The sequence below is a fragment of the Chiloscyllium plagiosum genome, chromosome 43, assembly GCF_004010195.1.
Source record: "Chiloscyllium plagiosum isolate BGI_BamShark_2017 chromosome 43, ASM401019v2, whole genome shotgun sequence".
Lineage (NCBI taxonomy): Eukaryota > Metazoa > Chordata > Chondrichthyes > Orectolobiformes > Hemiscylliidae > Chiloscyllium > Chiloscyllium plagiosum.
In genome coordinates this window covers 12797208-12810619 of record NC_057752.1, presented here as the reverse complement: position 1 = coordinate 12810619, position 13412 = coordinate 12797208, and the positions used below count along the sequence as shown (strand labels likewise).

The 13412-nt window shown below is 44.7% G+C and overlaps 1 protein-coding gene across 3 annotated transcripts in view; it reads right to left on the bottom strand.

Moving 5' to 3' along the window:
• Nucleotides 1-10015, bottom strand: part of LOC122543389 (rho guanine nucleotide exchange factor 25-like) — a 351958-nt gene extending 341943 nt beyond the window's left edge. For 2 of the 3 annotated variants that reach the window (XM_043682070.1, XM_043682072.1), the window contains exon 1: nucleotides 9153-10015. In XM_043682070.1, the coding sequence (XP_043538005.1) occupies nucleotides 9153-9248 (96 nt within the window). In that variant the 5' untranslated portion in view covers nucleotides 9249-10015. Of the gene's footprint in view, nucleotides 1-8779; nucleotides 8810-9152 lie in introns of those variants that run through there. The other variant, XM_043682071.1, reaches the window with a different exon arrangement.
• Nucleotides 10016-13412: the final 3397 nt, after the last annotated feature.

The following is a 13412-nucleotide window of genomic DNA, read 5'->3' as shown; positions in this document are numbered from 1 at the left end:
GACTGGGACAACACTACTATTATAGGACAAGCCAAACAGAGAACAGCCAGGGAATTCCTAGAGGCATGGCACTCATCCACTGATTCAATCAATAAGCACATCGACCTGGACCCAATATTCCGGCCACTGCAGCGGACAGCTGGAACTGACAACCGGAAGCGGCAGATTCAAACCACTACAAATGCTGGAGGAAAGATCACAGAAGCGCTTCACAGGAGGCTCCCAAGCACTGAGGATGTCACCTAGACAGGGGACGAAATATCTGCAACACAAATTCCCAGCTCGGCGAACAGAACCATAACAGACCTTATTGGTATCCAGCATAGGTGACAGAGCTGGAATGTACACAGGGAATGTGGCCTTAGGTCTCTGCTTCTATCAAGAATCATTCAAACCTCTTTATACACGTTATTTTGCTGCCACAGAAAGGGACATGTCACAGAGGAGGGTTTACGATATCGCTATTCCAAAATCCTTTCAGAATAAACGATTCACACAAACATTTACTTAGTGAGATCTGGCAAAATTCAACCTTCACAGAATTAATCCATCTTTGCTTGACATTAAAAGGCGTTACTGTCGCTGAATCCCCTGCTATCAACATCCTTGGCGTTACTGTTGGCCAGAAATCGAGCTAGACTGTGGCATTTCCCCAGATGATCATTCCTGACACCTTATGTCGGTGTGTGGTACTGGATGGGGTTGTTTGAGGTGGTCCACACCCATCAACCCTTCTTTGTCTTTGCTTTGCGTTGGGCCTTTGCGTTGCTTAGGTTTAGAGGATACACCATTACAGAGTATCTCCAGAAGAGGCTGTTCTTAGATAACAAGTTTATTGGAATAAGGCCAACTACATTTGATCAGGCAAAATTCCTGGCCCCTGAGAGAACTGGTACAGATCCATCTCCCCTCTCAAAGGAAGAGTAAAATTCATTGGCTCCACTCACAGATTGTGTGTGACATTGGTAGAATGGGTGGAACCAATGTAACATAAACAGCAACCCCTTCAAAATCATTATCTTATACAACATAGACCAGCTATATAAATACTGTATAATACAGAGTCGCGAGGAGAGAGGGCGGAGAGAACCAAGGGCTGCCGGGAAGGGTAGGTTTTCCCACTTAAAAAGGGACTTATCTCAGGAGTCGGGCCTTCATTTTTAGAGCAGTGAGGAGAGAGGACGGAGAGAGGTGAGGGCTGCGGGAAGGGAGGGTACAAGATCAGTTTTAAAGGTGCAGCAGAGGGAGATGCCACACCGAGGAGCAGAGGGCTGCCGGGTATATATTTGGGCAGTGGCTGAATCCCGACACACTACATGTGTACGGTCTCCCACGAGAGGCAAAACTAGACATTGGGCTGCTCCAAATTGATGCAGGAAGGCTAGTGCTGGGAGATAAGGAAATAGCTGGAGAACTTAATAAGTACTTTGCATCAGTCTTCACAGTAGAAGACATGAGTAATATCCCAACAATTAAGGAGAGTCAGGGGGCAGAGTTGAGTATGGTAGCCATTACAAAAGAGAAAGTGCTAGAAAAGCTAAAAGGTCTAAAAATTGATAAGTCTCCTGACTCTGATGGGCTGCATGCTAGAGTTCTGAGAGAGGTGGCTGAGGAAATAGTTAAGGCATTGGTTGTGATCGGGGAGGTCGTGCCTGACAAACCTGTTAGAATTCTTTGAAGAGGTAACAAGTAGGTTAGACCAATGGATGTTATCTATCTCGACTTCCAAAAGGCCTTTGATAAGGTGCCTCACGGGAGGCTGCTGAGCTACTGATATGGATTGAGGATTGGCTGTTTGACAGAAGGCCAGAGAGTTGGGATAAAAGGTTTTTTTCAGAATGGCAGCCGGTGACAAGTGGTGCCCCGCAGGGTTCAGTTTATATATTAATTATCTGGATGAAGGGACTGGGGGCATTCTGGCAAAGTTTACTGATGATATGAAGTTAGGTGGACAGGCAGGTAGTACTGAGGATGTGGGGAGGCTGCAAAAAGATTTAGATAGTTTAGGAAGGTAGTCCAGGAAATAGCTGATGAAATTCAACTTGAGCAAATGCGATGTCTTGCATTTGGGAAAAAAGAATACAGGCATGAACTATTTTCTAAACGGTGAGAAAATTCATAAAGCCGAAGTACAAAGGGATCTGGGAGTGCTAGTCCAGAATTCTCTAAAGGTTAACTTGCAAGTTGAGTCTGTGACTAAGTGAATGTAATGTTGTCATTTATCTCAGGAGGGTTGGAATATAAAAGCAGTGATGTCCTTCTGAGACTTTATAAAGCTCTAGTTAGGGCCCATTTAGAATACTGTGTCCAATTTTGGGCCCCACACCTCAGGAAGGACATACTGGCATTGAAGCGTGTCCAGCGGAGAGTCACACGGATGATCCCTGGAGTGGCAGGCCTGACATACGATGAACTGCTGAGATTATATTCATTAGAGTTTAGAAGGTTGAGGGGAGATCTAATAGAAACTTAGAAGTTAATGCATGGCTTAGAAAGGGTGGACGCTGGGAAATTGCTTCCGTTGGGCAGGGATACCAGGACCCGTGGGCACAGCCTTAGAATTAGAGGGGGCCAATTTAGAATGGAAACGAAGAGACATTTCTTCAGCCAGAGTATGGTGGGCCTGTGGAATTCATTCCCACGCAGCGCAATGGAAGCCGGGACGTTAAATGTCTTCAAGGCAGAGATTGATAAATTCTTGATGTCACAAGGAATTAAGGGCTACTGGGAGAATGCGGGTAAGTAGAGTTGGAATGCCCATCGGCCATGATTGAATGGCGGAGTGGACTCAATGGGCCGAATGGCCTTACTTCCAATCCTATGTCTTATGATCTTACTGTGGCTACAAGAGCAGATCAGACATTGTGATCTTTCTAGAAATTAACTCACCTTCTGACTCCCCAAAGCTTGCCCACCATCTGGAAGGAACAAGTCAGGAGTGTGATGGAATACTTGCCTGGATGGGTGCAACTCCAACAACACAAGAAACTTGACACCATCCAGGACAAAGCAGCCCGCTTGATTGACACCACATCCACAAACATCTACTCCTTCCACCACTGACGCTCAGTCGCAGCAGTGTGTACCATCTACAAGGTACACTGCAAAAGGTCACTAAAGATCTTTAGACAGCATCTTCCAAACTCACAGCCACTTCCTGCTTCAAGAACAAGGGCAGCAGATAAATACCACCACCCCTGCTAGTTCCCCTCCAAGCCACCTGACTTGGAAATATATCATTGTTCCTTCACTGTTGCTGGGACACAGTCCTGGGATTCCCTCCCTAAAGGCATTGTGGGTCTACCTACAGCACATGGACTGCAGGAGTTCACAAAGGCAGTTCACCCCCACTTTCTCAAGGGGCAATGAGGGACGGGGCAATAAATACTGGGCACAGCTAGTGATGCTGGCATCCCATGGAAAAATTTTTTAATCAGCTCCTAAGATCGCTCTCAAAAACAATCCTTCCTGATTGCTGCTCTCGAATAATTTGAAGCATGGAATTACTTACTGTTATCTTTCCACACTATAATTAATGAATCTCTTCATCTATATTTATTATATCATTCCTGCTTGATGCCTTCCCAGTCCTTGCATTGGCACTTCCTGAGTACTGATGGAAAAAAAAATCCATTTTGTTAAAATTTGCATCCTGCACTCATCAGGACAGTTCACAAGAATACCACCATCACAGGTACATTTTATCCTGTCTGAGTTGAGTGCTAATTTGTTGGCAAGCGATTTTGATTGGTTGAGGCATTACCACACAGAATACACCAGTTAAATGATGACTGACAGTGAACTGCCAAGTTTTGTTTACATTTAAACCAGGCAGATCAACTCCAGTTGATTAAGACATTACCCTTGAAGAATGAACTACACTCACCCTGAAAACAATGCCACTCCACTCGCCATCAACTTTTTTCCAGTTTTTTTTTTAAGTTTCTGTCTTTCACTCTTCCTTTAAGTATGAAAAGCTTCATCCCTCCCCCACCCCCAACCTGTCACCTTTGAAACACTGAGCTTTGACCATAGTCAGAGTCATACAACAGAGAAACAGACCCTTCAATCCAATCAGTCCATACTGATCATAATCCCAAACTAAACTAGTCCCACCTGCCTGCGCTTGGCCCATATCCCTCCAAACATTTCTTATTCATGTACTCATCCAAATGTCTTTTAAATGTTGTATCTGTACCTGCAATCCACCACTTTCTCTGTCAGTTCATTCCACACACGAACCACTTTCTGTGTAAAAAAAAAATGCCCACCTGTCTTTTTAAAATCTTGCTCCTCTCACCTAGTCTTGAAATCCCCCATCCTCAGGAAAAGACAGCTGCCATTCACCTTATCTATACCCTCATGATTTAATAAAGGTCACCCTCAATCTCCTACACTCCAGTGAAAGAAGTTCCAGCCTGTTTTTATATTTCAAACCCGCCAATCCTGGCAACATCCTGATAAATCTCTTCTGAACCCTCTCCACCCTTCCTATAACAGGGAGACCAGAACTGGACACAGTTCTCCAGAAGAGGCCGCACCAATGTCCTGTACAACCTCAACATGACGTTCCAACTCCTATATTCAAATGTCTGAGTAATGAAGGTAAACATGCTAAATGCCTTCCTAACCACCCTGTCTACCTGTGATGCAAACTTCAAAGAATTGTGTACCTGAACCCCTAGATCTCTCTTTTCTACACTACGGCCTAAGGCCCTATCATTAACTGTATAAGTCCTATTCTTGTTTGTTTGATTTTAAACACTCTTTATTTGGTTCAGTCCCAATTTTCACGAAGGGCCTGTTTCCACACTGTAAGTAATCTAATCTAATCTAATCTAAAAAAAAAATTAACTGTATAAGTCCTATTCTTGTTTGTTTGATTTTAAACACTCTTTATTTGGTTCAGTCCCAATTTTCATTCTACCTCTGTAATGGCTTTTTACATAAATACGCAATTTAAACTCAAGGTGTTGTTTTTCCTGATCATTATCAGATTGCTGTTTTTAGGAGTGTGCTGTGCATAAATTGGCTGCCATGCTTCCTCTGTAGCGGCAGTGGCAACACTTCGAAAATACTTCCAAAGCTCTTTGCAGCCAATGTATGTCCTGTGGTCATGAAAGTAGCTATAGAAAAAAAAACACTTCATGGTCCGACTGTTACAGCTTAATTGGGGAGGTGCTGGTCTAGTGGTATTATCACTAGACTGTTAATCCAAGGACCCAGATAAAGTTCTGGGTTTGAGTCTCACCACAGCAGATGGATTTATTAATTAAAAAGAAATCTGGAATTAAGTGTCTAATGAAACCATTATTCGGAAAATCCCATCTGGTTCACGAATGACCTCTCAGGAAGGAAACTGCCATATTTACCTGGTCTGGCCCACATGTGACTCCAGATCCACAGCAATCTGGTTGACTCTTAACTGACCTCTGGGCAATTAGGGATGGGCAATAAATGCTGCCTACCCAGCAATGCCCTCATCCTGTGAATGAATTTTTTAAAAATATAAATCTAGCACTCGCCAGCCAGAGCTGGAAACAAACTGCTAAACTATTGCACCACCCACAGCCCTTGTAGTTTGTTTTTGGAAGCACTCAGGATAAACTATCCAATGATTATACATCAGATCCCACACTGCCCAAAGGGAGCTGCCTTCTCAGGGAATGTGCTGTGAAAAATCAAAATTAATTGGGATGGCTGGAAAGTTTATAGGCTGTTTGCCCATGATTTCTCACAAAGCGCTCCCTGTTAGTGCAGCAATCCACCCCCTCCTTCCCAACTGAAGGCACAGATCTGAGAGTGGGCCCAAAGCAAGGTCAAACACCAACATCTGTCTAATCCCTGCCTTACACATTAACTGTCAGCCCTTTGCCACCGCTAGGTCGATCTCTTCGAATTGCATTAGCCACAGTATCACTCTCACCTCTGGCACAGGAGGTTGTGCATTTAAATCCTGCTGCAGAGAATTAAACACCTCAACTTGGCCGAGAATTCCAACTGCAGAACAGAGAGAGTGTTGCTTGGTCGAGTGAAGTATTAAACTGAGGCCCTCTCAGCTACCCATTTCAAAAGAGATGGGGTGTCCTCTCCCAGTGTCAACATCACTGATGACCGACGATCTGGTCGTGACCTTATTTGTTGCTGGTGGAATCTTGCTATGCACAAAATGCTTATAAACCACGACAGTGACAACACCACAAAAGAACTTTTCAAAAAAGTCATTTGGTAGCATGACGCTTCAGCATTGAGGAATTAAAACAGCAGAAGGTTGAAGCATTTGATCTTGTCCTCATCAGGACAGAATTGCAAGAATACCAAATCTCGAAGAGACCAACAATTTCCACTGCATGAAACAGGCTGTTGATTGGTTAGCAAGTGGTCTCAGATTGGTAGAACCCTAACCATGGAGCGCGAAGGATCAGTTGACTGTCAGGCCATCGTTTGAATTCAAACCAGGCAAGCAGACTCTGATTGGTCAATGCACTTCTCAAATAAACTCATTAATGCTGCCATTAAATCTCAATTTGGAGATGCCGGTGTTGGACCCCAGTCCAACACCGGCATCTCCAAATCATGACTACTATCGACACCACTAACCGCCGGCTTAAAGTGGGGAGGATCTCCAAGAAGATTGCATATATCGACACAGACATCAAGTTTCTACAGGAATGCAGGCAAGTAGGAAAGATCCCGAAAGGATTACGGTCACGAACCCACTTAGGTCGACCTACAACACAGACTACGCAGAGAGACTTTGCCACCGCACCTCTTGTAACACCCCAGCCATTAAATCTTGTTGGTTTAGTCCAAGCGAACCAAGCTCTTCCTGATAGCAACAAAAAAATGCAGATGCTGGAACCCAAAAGACAGGCAAGAACACAGCAAGCCAGGCAGCATCAGGAGGTGGAGAAGTCGACATTTCATGTGTAATCCTTCTTCAGTCCTGACTGGCTTGCTGTGTTCTTCCAGGCTCCTGCCTGTCTTCCTGATAGTAGGCATTAAGCTCTTCTTATGTTGATAGTCTGCCAATACCATCCCCACAACATACCTCAGTCTCCCCAATCTCAACAGCACGTTAACCCCAACACCAATAAACACTTTTCAAAGTCATACAATCTTGCGGAATTCCTTCAGGGAGGGGGGCTTGGTAATTATGACTTTGAGCGCAGATTTTGAAAGTCAACAGGCACAGTCCGCTGAGAAATTCTGGGGTTTGAGACTCATGATCTTTTGTCAAAAAAGTGTGGTAACATTGGAGCAACTCGAGAAATCTATTGCCCAGTGTCACATCTGGTGTATTTACAGACTCTGAGGCCACTCCCACTGGGAACTGGATTAATTGGTGTCCTGCATTTCTTTCCAATTCTGGCCTCTGGAACATCCCTGATTTTAATCAGTGCACCATCGGCAGCCATGCCTTCAGCTACCTAGGCCCTGCGCTCAGGTATTTCTGAAAAAAACCCCTGCAATTCTCTATCTCCTTTAAGACACTTCCTTGACCAACCTTTCAGTCTCGTATCTCCTTAATTGGCTCGGTGTCAATTTTTCATTTATAAAGCAGCACCTTAAGGCACAATTGGAATGCAACTTATTACAGTTGTGGAACACCCTCCCAACCATTCGTAAAAGGAAAGGTTTACTCCCGATAACATGGACCCCCAGTTTGAACCTCACTGTGACACCCAACCACACTTTCCCAGGATTTGATATAAAAGGTACAGTCAGCGCCACAATAACAACCAACTGCATTTGCACAGCACCTTCAATGCAGCAAAGAAATCCCCCAAATGTTCCGCTGGAGTGACTGAAAAAGTACTACACTGAGCCATATACTGTAAACAGTAATTCAATTAGACAGCTAAAGCTTGAACAAAGAGGTAGGATTTGAGGAGGGACTTAAAGGAGGAGAACAAGGCAGAGACACAGACAGGGTTGGGGTCCTGGTAGGTAAAGGCATGACCACCATTGGGGGGGGGGTGAAATTAAAATCAGGGATAGACAGGAGGCCAAGATGGAATTAGAAGAACAATTCTGTTCACGTTTTCCCAAGCTAAGCAATCTTTTTAACTAATTGTTGTAGGGGGGAAAAAAAGCTTAGCAACAGTCGGCATTTCAGTAAGTTCCATGTTCAACAGTGCCAAGATGACAAATACTTCCTATATATGCCACCCAGCCCCTCCATTAAACCATTTGAATCCATCACCTAGCCCCTTCCAAATTAGGGTACGTTGCCATCCCTACCCTTTACTTGGAACGGATGCTTAAAAGCCAGTGAGTATTTGGCAATCTGTGATCGGAATTGTTTAGTTTGGCTGTGCCTGGATGGCAGGCCAATGGATTCTGGTCTCAAGGGGCAAATCAAAACCATGTGCCCCCCCCAAACCCTCTCTCCTGCACACATCACCCAATGAATTTATTAAAGAGACTATTTGATGCAGCTATAGCAAATGCCCAGTGGAACAACCGAGCTGAGCTTTCCGGGTCCGCTTTCCCACAGTACTTCAGACTGCCAAAGGCAGACATAACTCCCATGCAACCAGGCAACATTCCTCCCTGCATTAAACCCACACAGAGTAGATTTTACAAAGACCCTGTTGTTTTATATCTGTGTACCCTCAATTTACCCCATTCCACCCCCATTCTTGATGGCTCTCTCAGCTGCTGGACTTAGCTTCCACAGGCTGGGCACTCGATGGAGACAGCCCGCACAGTGAAGGTAGCCAAAGGCTATTTGACCTGGGTGGGCAGCACAGCCAGGTCCAGTGCCAGTCCTCACCTTCACGTGCCACATCGTCAAGCATGTTCACCCAGTGACCAGTCAACCTGAGAGTTACCAACTCTGATCAGGACTGATTCCTGGAGGTCTCATCACATTCCGTCTCCCCATCGCCTGGTCAAATATCCTTTCCCCCTTCCAACCTAATTCTGTTCAAGTAAATAGGAGGGTGGAGTTAGCAAGAAACTTCAATCTCATGGTATTTCTGCCTGACATTATTTGCAGCAAGCACCGGGAGTGGCTCCTTTAAATCCGGGAGACTTCCAAGTGCAATGCTGGAGGGCGTTGGCAACCGATGTTCAGCCCTTTGCCTACAACTGGGGCTTGCAACCGAGAGAGAGAGAGCGAAAGCTGAACTGAAATGATCACCTACCCACTGCTGGCTGGGTATAGCAAAAGATGTCAACATATCTGCCATGGCTCCTAGCATCTGTTCTGCCCTGCCAGGGCTCCTCTGAGGGGCTTTCATATTGAGGTCTGGGATATTCACAGTGTCCCTGCTGGAGGCAACCCCTTCTTCTGCAAAAGGTAATCCTGGCTCACAAACGCTTGGAGCTTTCAATCAGCCAAATGACAGCAATCAAACAAGGTTCAAGTTCCTTTGAAATCTTCTCTCAGCCCCGTGGTCCTGTGCCTTGCCACATCATAGCGTCTAGAGAACAGCAACTCTCCAAAAAAGTCCACACTCCAGATGCACTCCACTCTGATCCTCAAAAGTCCTCCTGATGTAAGTTGGGAGGGATGAAGGGTTTGAGCTAGATCACAAGTTGATGCCCCAGCAAAAATCCATTAATTCCCGAAAGAAGACAAGGGCTGAAATTCACACAGTCAAGTGCTGGGACTGGAACAACCCTGCCCGCAGTCTCCTTCCATGTGAGAGTTCGCCTTTGAGAAAAGCCATATGTTTTGAGTAATGTGCCGTACATACGCGGCTGCAAGTCGCGGTTTGTATACTCCCCCACGGCAGCATCAAAAGATCGAGCCTGGCAAGTTTGGCATATGCTTACAAAGTTAAAATTACATTTCTGTGGCGACATTGCACGACGAAAGAGCTTTCCAGCCAATGAGAAGGGCTGTAACGGGGGTGAGCTGGCAGACTTTTTTTTTTAAAATTGCAAATCAGAGAGGCCTTTTCATTACCACCAATTTCCGAAGTGGTCAGATAGCTCATTTGTACACAGCAAGCTCCCACAAGACAGCCTTATGGCTCATTTTTGCAAATCAACCTGTTCAACAATGTTATAATACACCTCTGGAGTAAGTGAGACTTGAACCCAGACTTCTTGGCTGACACTACCACTACACCACAAGAGCTTTTAAGATGGTTAGGTGATAATGATGAGATAATTTGTATCTTGTGATGTTGGTTCCTAATGATCAGCCAAGACACTGGGCAGAAAAGTAATGTTCGTCCAATCAGTGCCTTGGGATTGATGGTACTTTTCCCAGCGACCTGCTAGATCCTCAGCGTCAGATTCCATGCAAGCAGCAACACCTCTGACAGTGTGGCACTCCCTCAGTCCTGACCCTCCGACAGTGTGGCACTCCCTCAGTCCTGACCCTCCGACAGTGCGGCACTCTCTCAGCACTGACCCTCCGACAGTGTGGCACTCCCTCAGTACTGACACTCCGGTAGTGCAGCACTCCCTTAGTATTGACCCTCTGACAGTGCAGCACTCCCTCAGTACTGACCCTCCGACAGTGCGGCACTCCCTCTGCACTGACCCTCCGACAGTGCGGCACTCCCTCTGGACTGACCCTCCGACAGTGCGGTATTACCTCAGCACTGACCCTCCGACAGTGCGGTATTCCCTCAGTACTGACATTCTGTCAGTGTATCATTCCCTCAGCACTGACCCTCCATCAGCATAATCACACCTCTGTACTGATATTCCAGCAATGTCTTGAAAAAACCCTTTGATCTTTACTCTCTGTTTTCTGTTTTGAACCAATCCTCAATGCAAACTAATATATTGTATTACCATATATTGTAAAAACCTTTTACGTGGCCCTTTATCTAATGCCTTCTGAAAATCTAAATATGTGGATTTGGGAATATTTTGACCAAAGTCTCCACTATCTCTGCCGCCCCTTCCTTTAAAACCATTGGATGCAGGCCACCAAATCCTGGTGACCATTTAGTTTGTCACACACTTTGTCCCTCACGGTAGAGGCTGTTACAAGTTCTTTCCTCCCATTAGCATCTCAGTTATTTGTTATCTCTGGGATGTTTGCAGTTTGCACCACATGAAGACCGATCCAAAATATTGGTTTACATTATCTACCATTTCCTTGATCCCATTATTCACTCCCCAGTCGCATCCTCCACTTACTTTAACAACTTTCATTTTACATAGCTTTAGAAGCTCACGCTGTAAACTCTTCCCAGTTTACTTCAATCAATTTTCTCGCTTTTTATTCATTTTCTTATTCATTTGTGACTGGTTTCCAAAACATTCCAAACCTCCAGCTTGCCTTTAATTTTTACTACTTTATGTGCTTTTGTTTGTGACCGGATACTCACTTTGACCATTTTTGTTAACTGTGAGTGGTTCGTCCCTCTCACTGAGTAGAACATCGTACATAGAAAATAAAACATAGAACGGTACAGCACAGGAATGTTGAGCTGAACATGATGCCAAATTAAACTAATCTCCTCTGCCTGCCCTTGGCCCATATCCCTGTATTCCCTACATGTTCATGTGCTTATCTAAAAGTCTCTTAAACGTCCCTATCGTGTCTGCCTCCACCAGCACCCATAGCAGCTCGTTCCAGACTCCTACCACTCTCTATTTTAAAAAAATCTGCCCCTGACATCTCCCGTGAACTTTCACCCTCTCACTTTAAATGTATGCCCCCTATTTTAGACATTTTAACTCTGGGTAAAAGGCTCTGACCGTCAACCCTATCTATATACCTCATAATTTTATAGATTTCTAATAAGGCTCCCCTGAGCCTCTGCCGCTCAAGAGAAAGCAACCCAAGTTTTTCCAGCCTCTTCTTAGAACTCATACCCTCTAATCCAGGTAGCATCTTGGTAAACCCCTTCTGCACCCTCTGCAAGGCAACCAGAATTGAATGCAGTACCCTAAACACAGCCTAACTAAAGTCTTATAAAATTGCAATCCATTCTGACTCTTGTATTCAATTCCCTGACCAAGAAAGGCAAGTATGCCATACACCTTCTTTACCACCCAGTCTTTTTTTATGATGAGAATAAATTTTTACTGAACATTATGAAATATCTGCTTAAATATCAGCCACTCCTCACCCACTGACCTTTCTCTTAATATATGTTCCCAGCTCAATTTAGACAACTTTCTTTATACATCTGTGATTGTCCGTATTTAAGTTGAAGGCACTGATCTGAGACCCGGGTTTCTCACCCTCAAATTAATTTGAAATTCTACCATCTTATGATTACCACCCCTTGACGATTCCGGGAGCTGCTGATGTTTCCATAACAATATTCAAAGAAGGGGTGGAATGTTGCTGTGCCTTTCCTTATGAAGAAGGGCTCATGCCCGAAACGTCGATTCTCCTGCTCCTTGGATGCTGCCTGACCTGCTGTGCTTTTCCAGCAACACATTTTCAGCTCTGATCTCCAGCATCTGCAGTCCTCACTTTCTCCTTTCCTTATGAAAGCCAACAATTGGTGGACCATCTTAACTGCTTGATTTTGGAACTTTGCTTTATCCAGTGGGGCAAACATGCTTAGCTACAGAGCCACCACTGAGCATCCTGTTGACCAATGAGGCACTCTGGGACCTCCCGAGGATGTGAGTGGCACTAAATAAATGCACATTTCGTTTTGTAATCTGGTTTGTAAGATGTGTATGTTATCTGTGGTGATTGTGACCTGACAATTACTGCACCTCAGAATTGCTCCTTAGCTGCAAACTGAGACCTTCTGAGGGGCAATAAAGAGTTACAATAAATTCTGTGCTTTATTTTTCTCAGCAGGCCTGGCTTTTAAATTATTCACTCGTGGGTCGTGGGAGTCGCTGGCTGGGCCAATATTTATCACCCAACCATAGTTTCCCCTTGAGAAGGTGGTCGTGAACTGCCATCTTGAACCGCAGAAGTCCACGTCCTATTTTATACCTGTTTATACAACTGAATGGCTTGCGAAGCCATTTCAGAGGGCAACTGAGAGTCACCCACACTGCCTTGTGTCTGGAGTCACACGTAGGCCAGACCAGGTAAGGATGCAGTTTCCCTCCCTAATGGACGTTGGTGAACCCGATGGGCTTTTCCAATCGACAGTAGATTCATGGTAATCGTTCTAGATGTTTTTCCTGATTTCAAATCCGGTGAATTCTTAGTTTCAGATTTTTATTGAATTCAAATTCCACCATCTGCCATGGTGGAATTTGAACCCGAGTCCACAGAACATGAGTTGAATTTCTGGATTAATAGTCTAGTGATAATACCACTAAGTCTCCCCTAGCTACATTCATAGCTGCAGTTATGGTCTTCCATTCTTACTGCAAATGGTCCTTTTGCATCGAAAAAGAGCACTTTGTGTAAGGAAAGTAACATTTAGTTTTGATCTGATAATTTGTGTGTGTTTGTGTGTGTGTGTGTGTGTGTGTGAGAGAGAGAGAGAGAAAGCCCTGGGGCTTGTATTGTC